At 43.1% G+C, this 24,283-nt stretch overlaps 2 protein-coding genes across 6 annotated transcripts; one reads left to right on the top strand and one right to left on the bottom strand.

Moving 5' to 3' along the window:
* Positions 1-266: 266 nt before the first annotated feature.
* On the top strand, positions 267-10,071 carry LOC310781870 (macoilin-1; the record flags this gene model as incomplete). Its single annotated transcript, XM_083642503.1, has 11 exons — positions 267-343; positions 1,632-1,773; positions 1,898-2,024; positions 2,648-2,771; positions 3,483-3,655; positions 4,443-4,902; positions 5,404-5,562; positions 7,080-7,250; positions 7,573-7,699; positions 8,548-8,722; positions 9,881-10,071. The coding sequence occupies 11 exons, from the start codon at positions 267-269 to the stop codon at positions 10,069-10,071; spliced, it is 1,926 nt and encodes a 641-aa protein (XP_083498629.1).
* Positions 10,072-12,081: 2,010 nt separating this feature from the next.
* Positions 12,082-22,352, bottom strand: nrbp1 (nuclear receptor binding protein 1). 5 transcript variants are annotated; one of them, XM_083642533.1, is made up of 19 exons: positions 21,846-21,887; positions 21,650-21,723; positions 21,279-21,537; positions 21,070-21,192; positions 19,524-19,625; positions 19,323-19,412; positions 19,064-19,104; positions 18,807-18,901; positions 18,044-18,127; positions 17,896-17,954; positions 17,123-17,221; positions 16,354-16,486; positions 16,105-16,195; positions 15,844-15,894; positions 15,299-15,434; positions 14,358-14,411; positions 14,169-14,232; positions 13,732-13,787; positions 12,082-13,574 (listed from the first exon to the last, which is right to left on the bottom strand). In XM_083642533.1, the coding sequence occupies exons 3-19, from the start codon at positions 21,507-21,509 to the stop codon at positions 13,479-13,481; spliced, it is 1,605 nt and encodes a 534-aa protein (XP_083498659.1). In that variant the 5' UTR covers positions 21,510-21,537; positions 21,650-21,723; positions 21,846-21,887; the 3' UTR covers positions 12,082-13,478. The 5 variants fall into 5 exon arrangements, with proteins under 5 accessions (XP_083498659.1, XP_083498656.1, XP_083498657.1 ...); XM_083642530.1 differs by lacking the exons at positions 21,650-21,723; positions 21,846-21,887 and adding an exon at positions 22,329-22,352; XM_083642531.1 differs by lacking the exon at positions 21,650-21,723 and having other exon boundaries at positions 21,279-21,534; positions 21,846-22,343.
* Between the last annotated feature and the right edge of the window lie 1,931 nt (positions 22,353-24,283).

The raw sequence follows: 24,283 nt of genomic DNA on the forward strand, positions 1-24,283 counted from the left end.
TTTGCCCCTGGTCCAAATTTGATCAAAATTTGTTTAGGCTCTCCAGTAAATCCTGCTATTTAACGCACTTTTGGCTCAAAGCCCACTGCGCATGCGCAGAGCGGTCGTCAGCATCATCAGTAGACCGTTCCTAGACGTCAGGTTGTTACATCCTCCTCCACAACGATCTCATAGGCTACTGTAGATTTATCAGTCTTGGTTTCTTTGCTACCTGCCGCGCTGTGCGGGGTATAATACAGCAGTGCAGAGGGAGTAGAAGCCATAAGATGAAGAAACGGTATGTGGACGCGAACAGGCTACGGAAAATGAAAAAAATTAAAATAACGGAGAAGCTGTCTGAAAGGTACAATACGTGCCGTGCCGCGTCAGTGCCTGGCTGGCGGCTGCTTTTGTTGTTGTGCGGTCTTTGTGTTAATCCAGCCATCATCACCCCGCTCACCTGTCTGTCTGCCTGCCTGCGTCTCACCCCCAACACATCATCATGTCTGTCATTGTTTCCAGTTGAAGGGAGACAGGCGGGCAGGTGTGTAGACATGCTGGAGGAGTGTGTGTTCCTTTCATTGTTTACAAGAAGCCAGAAACCAGCGGCTGTGTAAATTAACGTGGGGCCTATGTAGGCTGGTTTTCCCGTTTCAAGAGGCTATTCCCCAGGCCCTATTTGATGTCAAAGTTGTTTATTCCGCTCGCTCTGAACACCACTGATAGCTGCATACGTGTTCTAATTATTTGTACTGGTACTATTATTATAAAACGATCGTTTGAAACCTAACCGCGTCTAGACTGAGTCCAGACGAAGAAGATGGTGTGTGTGTGTGTGTGTGTGTGTGTGTGTGTGTGTGTGTGTGTGTGTATGGGGGGGGCTGATGTGACATTTCTGCATTTTTCACACCAGCAAGACAGACCTGTTAATATAGTTTAATGTATTTTTTAAAATATAAATAATGCATTGTTTTAAGGGCATATTCATGAAATTATTAGGTTTTGTCAGACATGTCTGATTTTCTAAAATTCACCATTGCATATAAATAATATAAATTGATTGTCATAACCTATATTTTGAATAGGGGAGAATTAATTAATTCCAGACCATATCTGATACATTACTGGGTATATATGAACTTGTTTTGGGGACTACAGGATGCTGTGGTGCTGTATCTGCCTCCCTCACTCATCTTACAGATGAAATGTCACCATGGTTACCAAACAAAGAAGGGGCGATGTGAGAGCAGCCTACGGATGAGCAGAACAAAGGAGAAAAACCACAGCTCCCATTTGGCTTGTGGTAGATTCATAAAATTAGTGCTGAATGAGGGCAAAATCACTGTTCCTTAATTCACTTCATGCAATGTGCTGCATTTTATTGGATGTAGATGCTTATATACGTTTAGTATTATGTAACTACATCAAGGTTTCTGCCATAGCATGTCTGTATTGGCTTGTGCGTTTAATGCATTGGCTTGTCTCAGATCAGATGCTTCATTCAAAATCTCTTCATTTACTTGAAGCAGAAAACAAATGTATTTTTGCTATGGTCCAAACTGAAACACCCCCTGCTAATGTTTGGTGTATATGATTTTAATAACGTTGATTGACTTTTGAAATATTCATACAGTTTCAACTTGTGTTCGCAGTGCTTACACCTTCCTGAAGTTTATGATGATGTGGACGCTGGTGCTCCTGGCAGATTTCATCCTGGAATTTCGACTGGAGTATCTGTGGCCATGCTGGTTGTTCTTCGGGAGTGTGTACACCACTTTCCACTGCCACGGGCTGGTGAGAGACCATGCTGTCATTTCATGTTCTGACCCGGACACGATAATACTGCTGAGATTTTAACATACAGAAACTGTTACTTTCAATGAATGCTCACTAAAGCGAATGTATTCTTTGTCCGCAGGTTATTTGTGTTGTGTTTGTTTGTGCCGCGTTCACTCTGGACATCTTTTGCTTAATTTTTGTTCCACTGCACTGGCTGTTTTTTGTGGCTAGTACCTATGTGTTATTCAATTACATATGGCACACAGGTGAGTGTCTCATTATGCTTCTTTTGAAATTGCTATAATTGCGTTAATTGACATTGTAATATAATTGCTTGATAGGTCCTTGAGAATATGTGCAATCATGCAAGCTCTTACATTCACAATTTTCAGTCATGCAGTTACAATTCTTATATGCCAACTTGAGCTTGTATTACCACAAACTGTTATGATACTTTCCTAATCCTCACTTAAAAAGTAAACTGTAATGAACTCATCCCTAATACACATGCAGTATACAACTGGAAAGTAACTATTTACCACTACTCCAGTAGATTTAAATAGACTCAAAAGTTTCTGCACTTACAGATTTTCATGTTTTACTCCTGGTGTTACTTACATTAAGTCAGTTTTAATTGTCGTCATAATATTAGCGAGCAGTCATTAACAGTAAAACACAGTCACTTCCATAGATGATACTATCCGTGTTCATATTGGATATGCACAAAATCCTAAGTGCAGAGCTACTTTTTTTTAGTGAGCTACCCATTTAGGCCTACTTAAGTTATCTCACAGTAGGTACTGGTGAACTTTGACTTGAAGTACCAGTACTTGTACTGAAGTAGCAGTACTTGTACTGCTTTGAGTATCAGCATCTCCTTTCTCATCAGAGAAGGGCATCTGTGTATCGACGGTGTCCCTGTGGATTCTGCTGGTGTACACGGAGGCTTCGCTTCGACTCAAAGACCTGAAGAACTCGCATGCCAACCTGTCTCATCTTTTCGCTGCACACTGGTGCGTTGATTTCATAAACCCTCACTCTGCTTTAAGCACAATTCAGATGCTTTCATAGAACTGAGATTTCTTTCAGTAGATGATTGAGCTGTAATAAGAAAGTGGGAGTATTCAACTGTATGATATAATTGGCCTAAATGTTCTGGCCTCCATGGATTCGTTTTGGAGTCATTTCAGGTTTAACGCCCACAGGCTGATGACCAATCAAGTGTAATCAAGATGTAAAAAAATACATTGGTGTGAGCATCCGGTGTTTTCGGTTACCGGTTTAATGATAAACCGCGATAAAATTCCTGACGGTTAGTACAGTATTACAGTTTAAAATTGTAATTATCATTAAAACCGTGTTTGATTACCGTGATTATCGTTGCTGCACAGCGCGCTGTTGAGCTTATTCAAAGTTTATTATAAGTCCAAATTGCACCAAATGCTATTGGCCATGTTTTTTTTATGTTTATCCAAACAAAACATGCATAGTGCTGTTAATTTTATTTGTGGTTTTAAATATGAAACTTAGTGAAATTATATCAGTGAGTGTACCAGTACTACTTGTTGAACATTTTCAGTACATTTTTACAATACGACAATAATATTAATAACCGTGGTTGTTTTGGTCACTATAGTCATGATATGAAATTTTCATACGGTTTAATCTCTATCTGGTAGTATGGCATCGTAACAGTCTCTCTCTCTGATTGTAATGGCATGTAGCATCGGTTACCCCGTGGTGTATCTGGGGTTTGATGCCACCTGCTACTTCAGCAACATCTTCAAGCTGCGCACGCAGAAAGCTGTGCAGAGTGAGAACGACTTCCACATGCACCTGCTCCAGCACTCACTCCCTCCAGACCTGCAGCTGGACCCCAAGACCGGCACAGATGGCAGTGAGTACAGTGCGGTCTGGCCACTGTCCATTCATTAACACTTGTACCTTCTACAACTCTCACAGAGCAAGAGCGTTTCTTTTCTCTTCTTCTTCGGCCGTCTCATCTTTGGTCATCGCTGTGGTGTTTCTGCACTGCACTTCCCAGAAGTCAATCAAACACTGTGTCCACTGTGACATCTATAAATAAAGTAGTTATTCTTCTATTTAATCCAAACAAACCACTGTCATGCTTAGCTAAAGTTACAGAGACTGGAATTAGTTTGGACTCTTCCTCTGCTGCCAAAATCTCTAACCTGGCAGGGTGACAGGCAGGCGCGGACTGCATAATCGGGCACGTCGGGCATTGGCCTGGCCTGGCCTGGCCTGATTTTTTTTTTTTTTTTTGGTGCCCGCAGTCAGGCCACTCACTGAACAGCAGGCCAGGTGCCGCCTACTGGTTTACTAGTGGTTTTATTACTTTATTCAGGGTTAAAGTGGGTGCATCTCATTGTAAAATTGGACTCGGCCCAAATTGGGCTTCAAACGGCCCAAATCTGGCTTCAAACGGCCCAAATTGGGCTTCAAACGGCCCAAATCTGGCTTCAAATGACCCAAATTGGGCTTCAAACGGCCCAAATCTGGCTTCAAATGGCCCAAATTGGGCTTCAAACGGCCCAAAATTAACCAAATACAAACATGCAACAAACTAAAGTTTGGATGTTTTCATATCCCAACATTTGACTTTTGCTCATAGTGGAGTGATGGCCTTGACCTTTTTCTTTCTTCGTGTCTTGTTGTGCTTGCAGACTCAAAATGGAAGCCCAAACCTGAGTCAAGTCAGTATCAGTGTCAGAACGGCACTGTGGTGGCCCATGACGAGGCGCACACTGTGGACTGCCTCCAAATCCGCAGCGAGGAGAGAGAAACAGAGAAAGCAGTACAGGAAGTGAGGTCACCTGACTCAAACCGGCGGAGCTCACCGTCCAAACCCAGCGGCGTTGAGTCCAGAGATCACCTGTACAGCGGGGCGGGAGCGGCCGAATCCCCCCTGACCCCAGAAAATCTACCCCTGGAGGAGCACGGAGGCAAAGCCACACGGGCAGCTAAGAGCGCCTCGGGAAAAAACAACGCGAGCAGCGCTTCGCCGTCCACGGGCAGGACTGACAAGAAACAAAGATCCAGCTCGAAAACAATTAGCCCCAATCGGGACGCGGCGGACAAGAGCGCCACAGCCAATCAGAATCAACACGCTGAGCAGATGACCAAGTAGGCCTTTATTTATTAAAGGGCCACTTTGCAGATTTTCAACCAGCGTCGTATCATTACAAAATCAATATTATATGCAAATGAACAATGTTTCACTTTCCTCCATCTTGCCTGGACCGAGAGCTCCCCGTTCATTCACAGAACTTCCTGGTTCAAATCATGTCATAATGATGTCAGTTGGTCCAGGAAGTTCTGCGAATGAAGGTAGAGAGAGCAATAATGGTAGTGACAGTAAGTGACACCATTTCTTCTGTGAATGCGTGGGGTGCTCTCAGCCCAAGGAAGATGGAGGGAAGTTAAACATTGTTCATTTGCATATACTACAGATTTTGTAAAGATCCAAAGCTGGTTGAAAATAAGCAAAGTGACCCTTTAAGCTCATTTCAGTTGAATGCGAAAACAGGGATGTGAGGGGGAATTGAGTGCTAACAAACTCCTTATCTGTGACACCTTTTCCTTCCCGCCCTCCCTCTCTCTCTGTCTCATGTCCTGTGGCGGCAGGCTGGAGCAGGAGGTCAGGCGGCTGAAGGGCGAGCTGCAGGCGAGCAGGCAGAGTGAGCACGAGCTGCGAAGCCACATCTGCAACTTGACCAACAGCGAGAGGAGCCTGAGACCAGAGGTGTCTCTTCTCAGACAGTCCAACATACTGCTCCAGAGCAAGTGAGTGCTTCACCGCCCCCCAGTGGTGAAAGCTTGCCTTTGGCTCCTTCTGTGGGCTGCCCATTGGGGCTGCCTGACATATTGCATTTTGGGTCGTCTGAAAGCTGACAGCATTGTTCATTTTGAAAGTTTTATTAGGATGTTTGTTACTTTGTATTTGCTTAGACCACGTTTAATAGTTAGGACAATACAATTGACATCAGTTAAATACATTTCCTGGCACAATTCATTACAATAGGCCAGAATGTTTGACACGTAAGTGGATCAATGCAAATGAGCAGCAAACAAATTCAGGACATATTTTCTGTGAACACTTTTCTCTTGTAATTTTATATGCAACACAAAATGTTTTTCTTAGCTTTAGCTAGTTTCTATCTGCGGGGAAATAGCAGAATATCAAAACTAGTCTCAGCAACAACAAAAGTGTCCCAAAAAGGATTTGACACACTCATTATAAACTGTCCAGCCAATCACAGATGAGTTCTTCACCTGTCCACCCCTGTAGTCACATCCACTTCTTTCATCACCCCACCAGCCAGAGGCATTTAGGCCCGTTTGAAATTGGCAAGTTGTGCACGGTTATGATCAGTGCTAGGAATGTGAATGTGTTCAAAAATCTCTACAGATTTTAGGATTTATGTGAATTTTGGTTGGTGCTATTGCACTACAGTATAACCGTCCGCTAGCATTCCCGACTTGCAACTTTCTCGTCACGAGAGACCTGGTTTGAATCGAACCCCAACCAAAACCATAACCCTAAACCCCACCAAGTTGCTTTTGTTTTACTTGCCTAAACCCAACCAAGTTGTTTTACTTGCCTAAACTTAACCGACGCGAGACGTTACCAGGCCGGTATCCGCGAGTCGCAAAAGCCTCCCCTTCAAAAATAACGTCATCACATTCATAGCATTATTACAAAAAGAAAATAAAAAAAGACGAAAATCCGTTTTTCAGTTAGGGATTTAATTTCCACACCTCTAAACAGTGCCTTGCTAGGCCCATTGCATGATGGGTAGAAATGTTGCCTCACTCTGAAGACACGACATGAAATCTTAAGGGACCGAGTTGAGCGCAGTTGCTCTCCAGTAACTGCACAACTCCAAGAATGACAGAGAACACCTGGAGCTGAGCGTTCATTAACCTGATATCTCGCCGCCATCATGAAATGACAATTCAGTTTTGTTTAGTGTTTTTACTCCTTCCTATACGTTACTTCATGAACTGTCCAGCAGCAACCAAATAATTTTATTTGTACCTTTTAGACTAATGACTTAATATATTTTCCATAAATGCCACACCGTGCCACACCATGCAATGGCATGTCTTTGTTTGTAATGTGCGACCTCGCTCCGACTGCATATTTCCGCGGTGCGCTGAAAATCATCTCAAAGAAGCTTATTTTTGTAGAACAGATCAAACATATATTACTACTAATTACTAATTATTAGCTACCCATGCTTTGTTCATGACCCTGTTTTTTACATTAAATTGGCTTTTTCTTGACACCTGTGCTGCAGGATTCTGTGTCTCACCAAAACCAAGCAGAGGGACAAACAGACCAGTGCGATACTGGAGAAGAAGACCAGAGCGGAGACAGAGGCCAGATTCTCTGTGGAGAAGCAGTTGGCTGAGCTTCAGGCTCAGAAACTGGAGGAGGCAACCAGCGCAGCACGGACCCTAACCAACAGGTAAAGCACAGTCACTGAGTATTGAAACAGCTTAGTGACTGCAAAGTAAGGCTGGCTCTGCATTAGTATATTACCGAGTGTAATTCAATCCTTAGATGGTTCTTGAGTGTCCGGCCCTACACTTAGCGCACACTTATCATTTCTACTGTATGTTAACATGTTTCATTGCAGTGTAAACAACCATATTCATGACAAAGCAAGACCAATTTGGAGATGCAGATACAATGCAATGTTTCTTTCTGTGTGAACTGGCCCTCGCTTCAAAACCAAGTCCCCTCCCATTTCCTGCTCAAACTCTATTCTCTCCACTCTCCTACACCAGGCAGGAACACTCTGAGACCCAAATGTTAAGGAAAAGAGTTAAAGATCTAGAGACAGAGTACACGCAACTACAGCTGGAGTGTCAAGTGAAAGAGGGTCGTGTGATAGATCTAGAGAGTGATGTGGAGGTATCTTTTTACTCTATTTGGGAATGAACTTGTTGAATTTGTGAGTCCAGTGTCTGTGAGTTTGGAGTGGTCCAGTATTTGGTTGTCTTCGGTTTGGTCGTGTAGTTGTTTTTCCTGTTTGAGTTGTTTATGATTTTATGTCTATAATTATTTGTGTGTGCCACTGCCCTTTGTCAAATGTATTGGGGGAATGAATGGTTTGGATTGGGCACGTTAGGTGTTTTTATCTTCTTTTTTGTTTGTTTCTGCCTGCAACATATGACACTTTATCATCGCATCGATATACAATAGTATGCTAGTATGCTTACATCAGGTGTGTATATTATTGTACGTATGTGGTATTCAATTTCATTTGGGTAGCATATACTCCATGAAGCATGCTGAAACAGAAGCCAGGTCCTTCATAAAAACACTGCCCTGCTTTAAAGTAAGCACCCAAGTGCAGGTCAGAGGTCACTTCCCTCCAAATGTGAGAACCTGCCAAACCAAGCGGAAAAAATGACTGTTGTTAACACAGAAAGAATCATCCCTTGGGAATATCTCAACAATGCGCAGCTTTCATTGTTTTTTGAATGGCTGGCGATCCTCCACTTCACCATCAATGTTTGAAGTTGTTTTCATGTGGTGCGTTGGTTCCCTAAGTGGATGAAACAAAACTAGTTTCTGCATGAGTTTAAATGAAGAAGCAACTGGCTATAATAATAAAAACACAGCACAAAAGCCTTAGGAAACCAAAGCACTCAGCACCTCAAACTCGTCACCGCACACTGTGTTGCTGCCGTGTGGATGTTTCAGGCCCGGCCCGGCTAGAGGACTGTGCTCAGTGTCTCTGTGTCTTTTGGACCCAGGCTCTGGGAAAGTACCGCTGCGTGGAGCAAGAGATGGACATGCTGCTGTCTACTCTCTCAGCCATGCAGGACAAAGCTCAGCATCTGGAGTACAACCTGAGCGCCGAGACTCGCATCAAACTGGACCTGTTCTCCGCGCTGGGAGACGCCCGCAGGCAGCTGGAGATCGCACAAGGTTCACACTCTGCCTCCTAACAGGATGTGTTTTTATTTCCCAACTCTATTATGAATTCTGTTCTTAGTGCCTGTCGTCTGTGACTTTCTCAGCTTGTTTAGAATATTCAACTTGTGTGTCTGCTAAACCTAGAGACAAATTGAGACATGGATTGTGTCAGAGAGGTTGCAACTTAAAGGGGTAGTGAGGAGATTTTTCCTCGCCTGGTAAAATCATCCTGATCACATGAACTCACATTCTGTTTTGCTCCACGGATCAGTCTGGACTTCCACCCGCCCACAGCGATTTCCAGAAATTAGAATGTAACCGGGCCAATCAGGGACTGTGCTGTATTGACAACGTAAGTAATCGGCCAATCAGGGCCACCGCTGACAAAATGGTAATGCCGTCTCCCGAAACGAGTGGTAACATTACTGTCAGTAGAGTAAACACAGCCATAAGTGCAGTTATTGCAGAAATATCCTCAATAACAATCAAACAAGCAGAGTTTCTCGGCACAAAAAACTTCTTCCGAGTGCATTTGGATTGGATGTGGCTATGCTGATTGGCTGAAGGAGTTGTCTGTCAAGGCGCTGTGAGCGGCTGGAAGTCCAGACTGATACATAGAGTCAAACCAAATGTGAGGTCACATGATCAGGCTAGATTTTTACTGTCCCATGCCACAAAATCACCATAATGTTGTGATTTATATATATATTTATAAATCCTTTATATACAGTACAGTATTAGGCAGACAGGTATCACCGGATTGGTGCAAGTGCATTCTGTGTCAGGGTTGGCGATCCCTTACCATGACGTAATGGCATGTACATGTAACCCCAGAGGGCGAAGATGGTCAGAAATATAACTGTATAAATTCTGTGCACTTCGTGCGCTCATTTGTAGGGTGGAGACTCTGGAGATGATGCGCCATGTGCGCACTTTTTTTGGGGGTGTGACCAAACTCATGCCAACTCATGTGCTTCACGCATGTGTGGCAGGACCAACCAGATGCCCTGGTCCAGGTCTTCCGTGCTCTTGTGGTCTGGAAGCGGCTCGAGCTGGTCGATGTTGTTGTTGCAGATTGAGGCTTGATTGGCTAGGCTGTGAGCGGTATATGTGGGGGTTGATGGTTTGTTGATCAGTAGCAATTCTCACATCCCTCTCTCTGTTCCACAGGTAAAGTGATGAAGCAGGACCGGGAGATCGGCGAGATGAAGCAGAAGATCGCAGAGGTCATGGCGGTCAGCCCCGGCGTGTCGTACATGACCCCGCGGCCCCCGGTGCCGCAGTATCTCACCAAGCTGCTCAACTCGGAGCGCTACATGCTCAACCCGCGAGCGCTGATGTACCAGTGTCTTAAGAAATAGGACTTCCACGCTCACCACATGGCGGAGGATACTTCACGGATTACGTCACAGACCTGAACGACCCCCGCCAGGTCGTCCACTTCCAGCCACGGGGCCGGACCACAATGAGTGTCGTTAAAGACGACGCGTCGCCACGCCTCCGCGGGTCGAACGCCTTTCGATGCATTGCTGGTGCTAAATTGACATTATTCTGCATATTTCCTCTTTTCTTGCACATGTAGGGCTGAAGAGTTTCACTCCAAAATAAAAGATCTACTATTTAAAGCTACTCTCTAGGCAAGATTTATGACTTCAGCCTAAATTGCAAAGTGGGGCTGCAATACAAGAGTGTCCCGTCTCCATTCATCGAGAGTGACCCGAATTTGCCCCAATTAAATTCTGGTGGTGGTATGGACACTTCTCTGCACACAGGGAGTGACCAATCAAAATGAATGAATGAAATACAAACTGCCCAGAGAAAGCTGGACTCTGTTAGACCCGTTTCCTCTCTTGTTCTTTTGATATATTTTAGTATAAAGCATCCCACAAATCAGGAGTGTCCTGTGTGCAGTTTACTGACGTCACATAACGCTATGGATGTCAAAAATGGTCAAAACGTTACCTTTCATGATTGCTGGCATGAAAGAACAATTGAAATATAATTACAGTCCTGGCTTCTGTATCATAAGTCTTTCACTGACACTGTAGTCTGATTTTCTAAAGAATACAATATCCCCTTTTTTATGTTGAGCAATGAACATCAAGTTCTCCAAAATGTGGATGTATTGTTTTGGAATGAGACCCTTCGGAGTTGGGAATATTGCTTTGAACAGGTTTTGTCTTTGTATCAAGCTGCATGGCTGCAGTGTCAGGGTTTATTCTTGAGAACAATTTGTGGTGTTGTTTTATCATTTGAGTGAGCCGATAAAGTTGGAAGAGAAAATAAATTGAGCGGCTGGCTCTGTTCTTACGCTCTTTTTCTCTCTAGCTTTAGGTCAATAGCCAACAGCGTATCCAGTGTATATTTTGCTATTTGGCAGCCCCTGGCCCCCAGATTGCCAAATGTTGAGATCAGAGAGAGAGAGAGAGGGTGAAATAAAGATGACGGGCTAATCGGTTGCCATATTGGTCAGCTATCATTTGAAATTTGTCCATGAATGAAAGTTGTGGAAAACATGGAATGGTGTTGACCAAAAATACTGGTTGTGAATTGCTCATGAATTTAATTACTGTGCCTATATACATTACTTTTAAAGCGGGAAGTAAAACACTAATTTAATGTGAAAGTAATGTGTTTGAATTGAAGTGCTATGTACTGTTTTTGTAGTCTTTTTTTACTCACAATGTAAAGAATTGGAAAATACCCTGTACTGTTGACACAGCTGAAAAACACTCATGAAATGGATGTCGCCGTTTTGGTAGCTTTTTGCTTATAGAGTGTTTCTAGGGTGTTTTATATGATGAAAAGATATTTTTTAGTCTTGATGTACTTTTATTATAATGCTGTAATTTTGTACGGCAATGTGTTCGTCAGCATGAACTGTGTTTTATTCGATTATTTCTTTGAGCACACATTGGAACTTAAGGTATGTATAATATACTTGTACAAGGGCTACAGTTTCTTAACATTTTGATGAAATAATTAATAAAATCAAGAATGCTCGGAGGTAAGATCACACTCCTGATTCACTGGGATGGGCTTTTGTATAAATAATTACAACAAATGACACCTGAATCCTGCTTTGTGTGTGTACTCTACTGAACTACTAATCACTTGAAATTCAACACAGGGCCAATCACAACTTCTTAATTGTATGTAGCTCACTAATATCAGTCACGTCTTTGTGGTCAAACAACAGATGAAACCAAACAAGAGACATAAGCGCTGATCGTGGACATTTTTATTTGAGGAAGTGAAAAAGGGTCAATGCGTTGCAGAAATAGTGTCCAGCATACAGTGTACAAGATTGTTCCAAGCATGCTACGCAGTCACACACATCTTGCATTTTCCACAGACCCAGTTATAAAAAAAAAAACAGCATAAAATGGACAAAAACCGAAGATTTTTTTAAAGGAGACCATTTCCCAATCATCAAAGTTTCTCCGTCATTGGTCTTGCCAAGTCAGAGGCAACAGAACATTTCCAAGAGGAATTAAATGATACAAATGTACAGAAGTGCAAACTAGCAGAGAGAACTCTTGAGAGTTAACAAATAAGGGCCGACTGTTCAGATCATATGATTTTAGTGGCTGGCACAAGCTCTACCTCTGGTGTCGAGCAGAGTACTTCAGCCACAAAGGGAACCAATGACAAACACTTTTTTTAATTCAAATGTTGATGGGCTGACAAATCCAATTTCCCTTCTCAGGAGGCATGTTAATTATTTGAATGTATTTTCACCAGTGTTGAAATTAAGCTGAACCAAATTCAGAATCTATTTCCAGCCTAGATTAATTTAACGTAGATAATAGATCACACATGCATTCACCATACTTGTTGACAAACTTCAATTGAGCCATTTGTTTATAGGCCAAGGCATCTTTTAAATGGAAACTCCTATGTGACATGGCACCCAAAGATCACTTTGCATTGACCTAGATGGCTGCTACGAGCTACTCCTAAAACAGAAGCTACAGTAGGAGATGGACCAGTCAAGTGACAAAACCCCTTTTCATAGAAAATAAAAGCACAACTTAAAGAAACGGAGCAAGTAAAACATACATTCAAACAACCGCCTGTCTTAGTGCTGGAAGTGAAACAGTACACACTCAAGAAAGACTCACAAATAAATAATTATTTTCAATATTTTAACTAGCTTTTGTTTGCTCTCCAGATTGTGTCGCTACTGTCTTTATCGTAAGGACATAAGTACAGAATTTTGAGATTGACAGAAGTTGGAAATAAAAGTGACACTGCATCAGTTGCATTACTAGCTTGATGTGTTCAAGAGGCTGCGACAACGGACACAAGGTAGGAAGATGCCTCACTCACTGCAAAAGAGAGTGAAATAAAAGGACCAACAACAACCAGACTTAACCATACAACACCAGAACAAACACTTCAGTATGCCGCCGCCGCAACAAAACATTTGTTCTCATATAGACAACTATTTAACAGTTTTAAGTAAAAATGTTTAAAATAGTTTGTATACTGACTTAAAAGAAAATCTGGCCGTTATCCAGTTTTATTTGCTCACTTCTACAATTTCTCCATTCATTTTGGAACTGAAAGAAATAAGCCAAAAAGTGGAAACATTAGTATTTTCCTTGAAGTTGCAACTAGGTTGTTTTCCTCTTAAAAGAGGATGTACTGTGTGTGCAGGATCTGACATCAGACCGAGGCTTCTTCTCCGCAACTTGAAGGTGGAGCGAAAGCAAGTCCTGTGCGACAGGATGAGGGGCTGGAGGAATGCTTGATGACTCCTGCGCTATGAGGACACAGTCACCGGGTTCAGGGAACCGTTCCGGCTGTAGAACTTTGAGAAGGCCTCTTCCAGAACGCACGCGAGACGTGGCTGATCGCCCTGAAACAGAGACACGGGTTTGGCTCTGCTTTAGCCTTTAAACAGATGTTGTGGTTGAACCACGAGCGAGGCTCGCGAGGCACGCTAGGAATGAGCGCGCGAAGCACGCAATATTTCTAGTAGCAGGAAAAGGGGAATGTGGTTGAATTCCACTCACCTCACTTATGAATCCCAGCTGGACGAGCTCCACAGCCAGCTCCTGGACATTCTCATCTGCACAGAAATGGGAGGCAATCAGAATACTAATTAGAGACCTATAGAGGTGATCGTTAAAACATACAGCGCCAAAGCTGGGTACTAGCACATTAAGGGATATTTTTTCCCAGTTTCCTGCCCTTGAGCTGGACAAGTTCCTGGAAGATGTGAGGTAAAATTGGCTGGCTCAGTGGTTAGCGCTGCTGCATCCTGGCAAAAACGCCCAGGGTTCGAACCCCGGCTTTATTTTCAATCTGCACGCAGATTAAAAAATAAAGCCATGTACGTAGTAGGCCTAAACTCTCAAAATGTTGGCGTATCCCTTTAACTGATCTAAATACACATAAACTAACCGTTAAATAACTGCTACCATCTATTAAAAAGAAATGGGATACTCACTTGGTAACAGATCACAACTCAAGTGCCTGTTCAACTTATCCTCAAGTTTCAACAGCAATGTAAGCTGAAACGACAATAGAATACGTCATTTCAGAAGTCTGGTAGAACAACTCACACTTTAACATAAATTATTCGTAAAAGGACAAAGATGATGTCAAGACTCATGATACTTTGGCAGACTTGACTTACATGATGCTTGGCCCCCTCATCAACAGGCTCGATATTGCACTGCATCTGAAGGACCTGAGGAGTTATCGAAGGCGTAGGGTTAGTGCATGCTTATTCTTATAAATTCCCTGTTATTCAAAAGAGAGAGTGAATGCACATCCAAACACCAGGCACACAACTGAACAAATCAAAAGACATCTGCACACCAGATCATGTTCTTTTGGTGCTTTATCCTACAGGACTACGACTGTTTTTCTTAAGGCGTACACAAGAGGGAGACAGAGGCACGTTTCTCATTCTTAGAATGATTCAAGCACAGAAATCAGCTTGCATAAAACATGCGTGGTGTCCCTTCCATCCCTTTCTTGTATTCTGTTTCTCCCTTCGATTGTGTCTTTGTGTGCATCCTTTCCAGCATCCAGATGAGGGCAAAATAGATTGAAATAGATTTGGGCACATCTGATCTACTCAGGGCCTGCATGATTCATCTTGGCAGTCGCAGAGACAGGCTCAAAAGGAGGAGATATCACTGGTAAAACAAAATAAATTACAGTATGTGCCTCTACATTTCCCTTTGGGATTCTACATAGTTTAAGCTATTTTCCCTGGTTTGCTCTCATCCAAAAGTTGCATTAGTTGATTAGTATTATTTACACTATAATTATTATTACTAGAAATATCGCACGCTCATTTCTAGCGCCATGCGCCAATTCTGAGCATGCGTTGTTGAGCAATTGTGCACCGTGCACAGAGTAGTGAGATAGTTATTTTTTTGTGTGGGATTTAACACATCAGGACAATTCAGTTATAAACGGTACATTTGCAGAAAAGTAACCTAAAGTGACATTTAGCTTCAATCCTACTGATATTCTAACCAGCATACCGGTATGCTAAAAACAACCATACCAGTATTTGCCTGAGGTCTGGTTTCTATCCCATCCTATCTTGTAGTTAGTTCTTACCTTCCTGGTCTCAAGCTCGGCAGGTTCAGGAGTTGGGGTTTTGATTGAGGGTGGCACTATGGGCGACTTGACTGCCTCCTGCTGGGGTTGTTGTGGACAGGGCATCCCAAACGCAGTCAGAGGGTAGATTCCATTCCTGAAAATCCAGAGACAGTCAACTTAGGACACATTACAGGACTTTACCCTAGTTTAGTCCCAACTGGGCCACTGCAAGTTATTTTGGTGTGCAGTGGTACCAGAAATGGTAGAGGGCTGCATCAGGTGCAGATCTTAAGTTTAAGTTTATTAAGATCATTATTAGCTACAGCACTGCAGCAGCTATTCTTCCTGGGGTCCACAAGCCTAGATGTTATTAGGGTGTTAGGAGTATTAAGCCTAACATACATGTATTTGATGGTGGGAGGAAACAAACACACAAAGAACATGCAAATGGGGAAGAACATGCAAATTCCACACAGAAGGGACCTGGGACAGACTGGGGTTTGAACCCTGGACCATTTTGCTGTGATGCAGCAGAGCCACCGTGCCGTGCCGTCCAATCTTACCTCACATCTTCCAGGAACTTGTCCAGCTCAAGGGCAGGAAACTGGGAGAGCCTGAATAAAAGTATAGATTGGGATTAATATTGAATATTCACTCAGTCTCACTCAGCCTAAAAAGTAAATGTAAATATTACTGTAGTGATATATCAAGGAGAAGACTGTAAACCACCAGAACATTTCTACAAAGTGTTGCTTTCCTTCCCCAGTGTTTTCATCTGCCAGTCTCCAACATTCAGAGTTTTGATGTACGATAATCAGACTTACTTCATCTGTATTCCATCCTTGACCTCAACAATCACCAAGTTAGGGTCCATGTTCTTCGTCATCTCCTCTAAAGCATTTTCTGGAATCATATCTACAGAGAGCAGGAGAACACTGCAATCAGATAAGGGCATCCATCTACACCACACAGCCATTTCTGCCTATTCTCATTTACTTCAGCAGATGCAACAAAAAGGATTGTGTGTGTGTGTGTGTGTGTGTGTGTGTGTGTGTGTGTGTGTTTTCACTCACGCTGGTGGCTGACGATGCAGTGCGCAGCCTGTAGCTTGAGTAAGGGCACCTCAAACAAGGCCTGGTGAAACAACAGCTCCTTGGCTGTGGGTCGCTTACTGGGGTCGACCTCCAGACACTTCTGGATGAACTCCTGAGAGGGCAAAAACACTTTAAGATGTGGAGCTCTCCCACCGTGACGTGGACTAGAATGCTTGGGCCCCCCTCCCTCCCCTGCTGTAGTGGGTCCTCCCCCCCTCTCTCACCCACTGTAGTGGGTCCTCCCCCACTCCCTCCCCTGCTGTAGTGGGTCCTCCCCCCCTCCCTCACCCACTGTAGTAGTGGGTCCCCCCCCCCCCTCCCTCACCCACTGTAGTAGTGGGTCCCCCCCCTCCCTCACGCGCTGTAGTAGTGGGTCCTCCCCCCCTCCCTCAACCGCTGTAGTGGGTCCTCCCCCCTCGCTGTAGTAGTGGGTCCTCCCCCCCTCCCTCACCCGCTGTAGTAGTGGGTCCTCCCCCCCTATCTCACCCGCTGTAGTGGGTCCTCCCCCGCTGTAGTAGTGGGTCCTCCCCCCCTCCCTCACCCGCTGTAGTAGTGGGTCCTCCCCCCCTCCCTCAACCGCTGTAGTGGGTCCTCCCCCCCTCCCTCCCTCACTCGCTGTAGTAGTGGGTCCTCCCCCCCTCCCTCACCCGCTGTAGTAGTGGGTCCCCCCCCCTCCCTCACCCGCTGTAGTAGTGGGTCCTCCCCCCCTCCCTCACACGCTGTAGTGGGTCCTCCCCCCCTCCCTCACCCGCTGTAGTGGGTCCTCTAGGGACTGAATGGCACTGTTTATGGCTTCTTGGGACACGTAAGATGAATCTCCATTACTCTGGATTTCCAAGACAGCCATCTGAGGATTCAAGATTCAAGATTCAAGATTCAAGATTTTTATTGTCACTCCATGGTACAAGTACCACGTGTGAAATTCTTGTGCAGTGGACTCCGTTTACGACATAGTACAAATAGGCAACAGCAATAAGTAATAGGCAATAAGAAATAGGCATCAATAAGCAATAAGACAGCAATAAGGCAATAAGAAATAGGCATCTTATAAGCAATAAGACAAGTCGGTGGCTTATACGACAGTGGCATATTCATTGCACATAGGTGCACATGTCATGTGCATACGTTAGACGTGTTCAGACATTCCAAATTCGACGTTTTATACATACATGTGCAAATAGCATGTCCAATAGGACATGGAAGTGTGGCGATTAGACTCAATTCATAAATGAGAGCACACACAATGAAACTCAATTTTCACACTGCCATGTTTCTGTACACCTAGATGCTATTTTATTGATGCTAGAGCATAAAAATATATATTTCAACATTGCCTTTCTTGCAAAAGACAGAGGTAGCATAATCGAATTGGCAGTAATCATTTTGTGACTGCTATAGTTGTGCGACTGCTGTGGGGAGCAAACTAACAGATGATGTTTTGTGAATAAACTAACGTGGGAATGTGATGATGCTTGTCAGTAGTGTGTGACTATCTTGTGAGTGAACAAGGTATCCCCTCACCTCTAAGGCACACATTCCAAAGGAATAGATATCCACCGCTGTGGTAACATCTGCAACAGCTTTAAGCAGACATCATGATTAATATCACAAAAGCATTGCTGTATGGTTAAACAGTATCTGATAAGTAATGAACAAGTGGAGATCTGACCTCCATACTCTGGAGCAAAGAAATGTAAGCTCTTCTTCTCCTCCCGACAGGTTTTGACGTGGTTGTTAATGGTGTCTGGAGCCACTGAAATAGTAGACAAGTCATTATTAGGGTTGCAACTAACACTATCAATTAATGTATCAATTATCTTTTCCAATTAATCATCTAGTCAATAAAACGTAAAAAATTATGACAAATGCCTATCTCGGGTTACCTAAAGTGAAGTCTGAAAATTACTTGACCAGCAGCCAAACTATTAATTGTATAATGATATGAAACGCCGATAAAAGAAAACGGAAAAAACAGATCTTAGAATTTTGAAGCTATAACTAACAAAGGTTTTGGATTTTGTACTTGATAAATGACAATGATAAATCAATTATCAAAATGATAATAGATTACATTTCTATCAACTAATAGTTTCAGCACTGCGCCTTAATAATGATGCCATTACAATACATAGAGAGCACATTTCCAAAGTGCTGCACAGTGTAAAATAAAATCACAGTGAAAAGAGCACAAACAAAACCAATAAAGCCAAATGTAACAGTAAAAAGGCATCCGGTAACACAAAAGACAATAACATTCGGTCGACGGGGGATGTAACACTATAGCCTTACACTGTCCCAATTTGATGTTGTTTTTTTGGACATCTTACTACCTGGATGACTAAATGAACCCACACAGAAAGGACCGGGATCATTTGACCTTCTGCTGGTGAAATATCTCTTTGAATGGAAATGATGTGTGAGGCCCCGCCCACCTGAGCCGATCTTGATGAGGCCGTTGTGCTGGATGAAGATGGTGTCACAGGTCAGGTTGCCGTGGATGATGGGAGATTCACACAAGTGCAGATAGCTGGAAACAAATGATGGTGAGCGGGGTTTAAAAACAAACAAGAAAATGTTCCCAGAACAGGGCGGGAAATTTTGTTTTTTCCCAGACACATTTTGTATTTTGATTGTGGGATCATTTCAATTTAACATGGCATAATTCATGTATCTTGTTTTTTATACCGACCTGAGAGCAGACAGTATTTGTGTACACCAGCGCTTCCAGGCCTGAAAGAAAATGAAATCAGAGTCCTCTCAAACGGTTTAATTTCCAACTAACTGCATTTGGAACACTGTTGGCGAGTTGAAGCTTGCCAAGCGGAAATACTGAGATTAGGATTCCCACAACAATGAAGAATAGGGAATGGTCCACAAACATACAAGTGGAGCTTGAAGGAACAACAGGTGCCACAGAGTAGCCAAAAACAGCAGTTCACCCAACATACCTTCTCATTCATGGTCTTGTGGTTTTTCTTGGTCTTTTTCAAAAACTGTTTCAGACTTCCTGACGACATGTATTCAGTGATGAAAATTACCTGCAGACACAAGAATAATGGGCCCAAAAGATCAGCACAATAGCCTTCACACAGCTGTGAGATGCTCTCCTACCCTTGCTCTGTTCTTCTTGACATCGGCCCAGTACTTACCCTCGCTCTGTTCTCCTTGACATCGGCCCAGTACTTGTGAAACTTCACAATGTTCAAATGCTCCAGCTGGATCAAATTGTCAAAAACGGCTTTGACCTTTTCCTGTGAGAAAGAGAAAGCAGGCGGCAGCGGTGACGGGTATGCATTGAATAATCACTGAAACATAATGCCACACATTTTACACTGTGGCAGATACACAGTATATATGAGTACATTTAGTGCAATAAGTGCTACATCAGCTTCTGAGTTATAGGTAACTATAAGGTAGATTGTAAAAAAGAATATAAGAATATATATATATTTGTGTGGATTCATTGTTTGGTCATGATAATCCCACCCCCAGCCCCTGGCATTCTTTCTTCTAGTCCAGCAAAGAAGTGGGACCACTCTGGAACCAGTTTTCCTGGCCGAGAGTCATTTCTTTGGCTGTCGAAATGCAAAGAACTGGTTCCAGATTAGACACTGGCCCAGAAGCGGCACTGGAATTAGGTGGGTGGAAAAGGGGTCGAGCCAGAGAATGGAAACCACTTAAGTGATTTACATTGACAGAACGGAGCACAACCATTGACAGTCCATAAATAGAGAATATGAGTGAGGCACAATGATGGCATGGCAGAGTGGCCCAGTTAAAGAGGCCATCACATAACTGAAAGGTCACAAATCCCTACAGCAGCCCATGTGAATATCCATCAATGACCACAATGTCCTGTTAAAGTGTCCTTCAGCAAGATACTGAATCCCTAACTGTCATTGAAACTCCGTGGATAAGAGTGTTCGCTAGTAGCAAATGCTTAAGTAACAATCACTCTGTGTCTGCTAACTTTCCCCCGTTTCTGAAAATTGTTTTCACAACTTCCCGGGTACTGTGTGTACTTCGCCATGGTGCTGGCAGTAACAAGTCTGACTGCTTGCGGAGCTTAAAGACAAAGGGGAAACAAGTGCAAGTAGGTCTCTGCATGGAGTTACTGAGATCACAGTCAATAATGCAGCACTAACACGTAAAAAAGCAGTCCGTAGAATTTAGTGGCATCTAGTGAACGGACTTGGCAGAAATGAAATAGTCATAATTATCAAAGTATGTTGTTTCAATTAGTCCATAATTGTCTTTTTCTTACCTTAGAATGAGCCCTTTATATCATTATCTACAGGGAGCAGCAGGTCCCCTTCCATGGAGCCCGCCATGTTGCATCTACATGTTTCTCTTCAGTATCCCAGAACAAACCAAACACTGGCTCTAGACAGGACCTTTCATGTTTTTCACAAATTTCGGAGCACAATCCTACATATTCAGTCGGGTTCACAGTTGGTTGCAATCTGTAAACTCACCGCTAAATCCTACAAACTGGTCCTTTAAAATTAAACTTTGTCAAGTCACGATATTCTTTGAAGGAAGTGACCATTGTCCTTTTGGTGACTCCATAAGTCAACATCTTCATCATGGTTGTTGCCACCATCATTGTCATAAATGTTCAGTTTTCCGATATGCAAATACTGTATAGTATAGACCTACAAACATCTATATCTTACACCCTGGCAGCGGACCTACCTCCTGCAGTTTGAAGTTCTTCCTTTCGGAGAACATGACCTCATTCCAAACGACTTCAACTCCCTCCTCGGTGTCCATGGCCAAGTAAGCACTATCAATCCCAGGAACATTGCGCTGATTCACCTAAAGGAAACAAAATAATACATCAGGTGTTAGCTATACTTGATGAAGGTAAAACTGACACCTCTGCAGATATGTCCATCTCGTACCTCTTCTCTGCGTTTCTGCCAGCGTCCACATGGGCTTTCCTCCAGAATCTCTGACTCGTCCTCGCTCTCCTCTTCCTCATCCTCTGTGGCAGCTGTAGGGGGAGGCTGGGTCACCATGGACACAGGTGGGGAGACAGATGTCACACCTTGGCCCGTGGATGCAGCAGCCACAGAGTCGGACTTCATCTCCAGGACAGAGTCCAGGCCCTGCTTGCTCTCTCCCTCAGACATCTGTTTTGTCGTCAGGCCAAGCAGCCTGCTGTGTAATACACATAAATGCCATGGTCAAAATCCAAATACTAATGTTCAGTATTAAGTTCGCTTGTTAACGGTTGAGGACGCAAGACTGAAACTTTGCAATTAAATCGAACGTTTTAAACCAGCTTGAAAACGTGAACGTTATGTCCCTGGCATCTGAAGTCGGCTTGCAGCTCTCGGCAGAAGACTGGCCGTGTGAAACGATGCAAAGTAAACGTTAGCAAGTTAGCACTGAACAGGAAAGGCCACATCACCACCAGACATCATCTCACGAATTCAATCACAGAGAACACTTAAGGTTATACGTACGTGGTTGAGTCTGTATACTGTAAGTGACAATGCCAGCTCCAGTTTAACAGCAGACTCTCACCGTTGCAAACACTCCTTGTTGGTTATTTACGTTAGCTAGCTAGCGTTAGCTAACTTGTGAGTCTTCCTTCGTTTGAGCAACGCTGTTGTAACTAGCTTTATGACGTTGCTAACTCCTTAGCTTAACTTTACCAACTTCACTCCAGACAACTATCGTTGCTTTGTTCACCTATCACATTTGATGTTCGCTATCTAGTCGATATCCTGCTTGCCAGCTAACTAGCCGCTTCACTGTTACTGTTAGCTAACCACAATTTTAGCAGCCCTTGCTGCTTCTCAAGAGCTAACTAATGCTAGTCAATACGTCTGTCTGGTCTTGAACGCAAGTATACTGATATACTAACATACAATTTAATAGAAACTCGAATCAAATAACTAAGATAAGGACAATTAAGGTTTCCATGAAGGCTAATATTGACTAACTTAACATTAGCCAGAGATGATGGCGACAACTTCCAGACGCAGACACACGACAGTGCGAGGCCAGTGACGTCAGAGCCACTTAGCATACTAGACACTACAGTAAACAGAATAACAGAATAAGCAAGTGCAAGCATGTGTTGTTGCTGAGTGTTTTTGTTCTGCCCTAAAGATGTGATTGTGATGGACAAAAGCTACATTATGAACTTCGTACTTAGTAAGTGCCTCGGTATTTGCACAACATTAGCACACAGCATAACTTATACAATTCTACATATTTGGACATTTACTCACTATAAAGTTGAACTGCACACTTCTCTGCAGCAAATCACGAGACAGTAGCCTAGGCCCAAGACAACAGCCTATACTGGAAAGTGCAATTTTTGCCTCAGTGCCCCCTTGTCTTGATTTGATTTGGAAATTGAAAAATACACAATACAAACACAATACATTTGACCCCAGATGATACTTAAAGGAACACTCCGCCCATTTTCAACCAGCTTTGTATCATTAGAACATCAGTAGTATATCAGAAAACTGTAAACTGTTTTGAAGTCTGTCATTTAATTTGACAGTTATTGAGTGTTAAAGTGTGGACCAGTGACATCACTGGTCCACACTAACTCAAATTAATAACTCATTAACTCAAATCAACTCTCAATAACTGTCAAACTATTCATCATTCATCTAGTTTGACAGTTATTGAGAGTTGATTTGAGTTAATGAGTTATTAATTTGAGTTAGTGTGGACCAGTGATGTCACTGGTCCACACTTTAACACTCAATAACTGTCAAATTAAATGACAGACTTCAAAACCGTTTACAGTTTTCTGATATACTACTGATGTTCTAATGATACAAAGCTGGTTGAAAATGGGCGGAGTGTCTCTTTAACAGTAACACAATGGTTTCCCAACATAGACCAAACACAGCTCACGCTATGACATCATCTTTCATAGATCAATCACTGCTCACACTGCTATGACATCACTGATGTGGTCATAAATCACTGATTATGTAAGCCTGGTGGCCAGGTCACCAGTGATGATGTCATATATCATCGGTAATTTATGACCTCACATCACCTGTCAAACAGTGTGGACAGAGCCTCTTCCCATACATCAACGTGGAACTCAGTAGCCTAAGTGATGTCATCGGTGATTAGGCTATGTTATCAGTGAGAGCGGGTCGGCCAATGACGCAAGGGTTGGCGGCTCGATCCCCGCTCCCTCCCAGCTGCTGTCGTTGTGTCCTTGGGCAAGACACTTAACCCTCCTTGCCTCGTATGATTGGTATGAATGTAGACATGAATGATGGTGGTCGGAGGGGCCGTTGAGCGCCGATGTGTGGCTGCCACGCTTTCGAACCACCGGTACGAATGGTGTGAACGAATAATGATTCTGTGAAGCGCTTTGAGCACTTGGAAAGGCGCTATATAAATCCAATCATTATTATTATTATTATTACTGTGGGTGTTAAATATATATTTAGTGATGATTCAGGGCCACAGTTGCATCACCAGTGATGTAATAAAGCACTGATGATGTCATAGACAGTATGATAATGAGGTAATAGACATTGTGACATCAAAGTCACAATGGTCACAATGGCTCGGGTAAAGACAATGTGTGATATATCATCACTGCTGACATCACAATTGGGGTCATAGACATTGTGAGATCACTGATGGCTTGAGTGACATCACTGATGAATCACAATTGAGGGTTATAGACATTGTGACATCATCAGTGATGGGGATCAGGGGGAAGGGTCAAGGCTGAGTAAAGGGGAAAAGTTAGAAATGCCTGTTCTAAAATGATCAGGGATGTCACAATGCCTTGGGTAACAACGACATAACATGACTGATGACATCACAATTGACATCATAGAGATCATCAGCGATGGGGATTAGGATGAAGAGGATGATTTTTAGAGGAAAAGTTAGAAACGGCCAAAGA

This window comes from Poromitra crassiceps (genome assembly GCF_964638095.1).
Source record: "Poromitra crassiceps genome assembly, chromosome: 9".
Lineage (NCBI taxonomy): Eukaryota > Metazoa > Chordata > Actinopteri > Beryciformes > Melamphaidae > Poromitra > Poromitra crassiceps.

Bases quoted from the DNA above. Each gene is read 5' to 3' on its own strand.
- nrbp1 (XM_083642530.1), bottom strand. From the start codon at position 21,509: ATGTCTGAGGGAGAGAGCAAGCAGGGCCTGGACTCTGTCCTGGAGATG. The intron at 19,413-19,523 runs GTAAGTACTGGG...TTGTGTCTGCAG, and splicing joins TCAAGGAGAACAGAGCGAGG to GTAATTTTCATCACTGAATA. The intron at 14,233-14,357 runs GTAAGTCAAGTC...TTGTCGTTTCAG, and splicing joins ATGAGGGGGCCAAGCATCAT to CTTACATTGCTGTTGAAACT.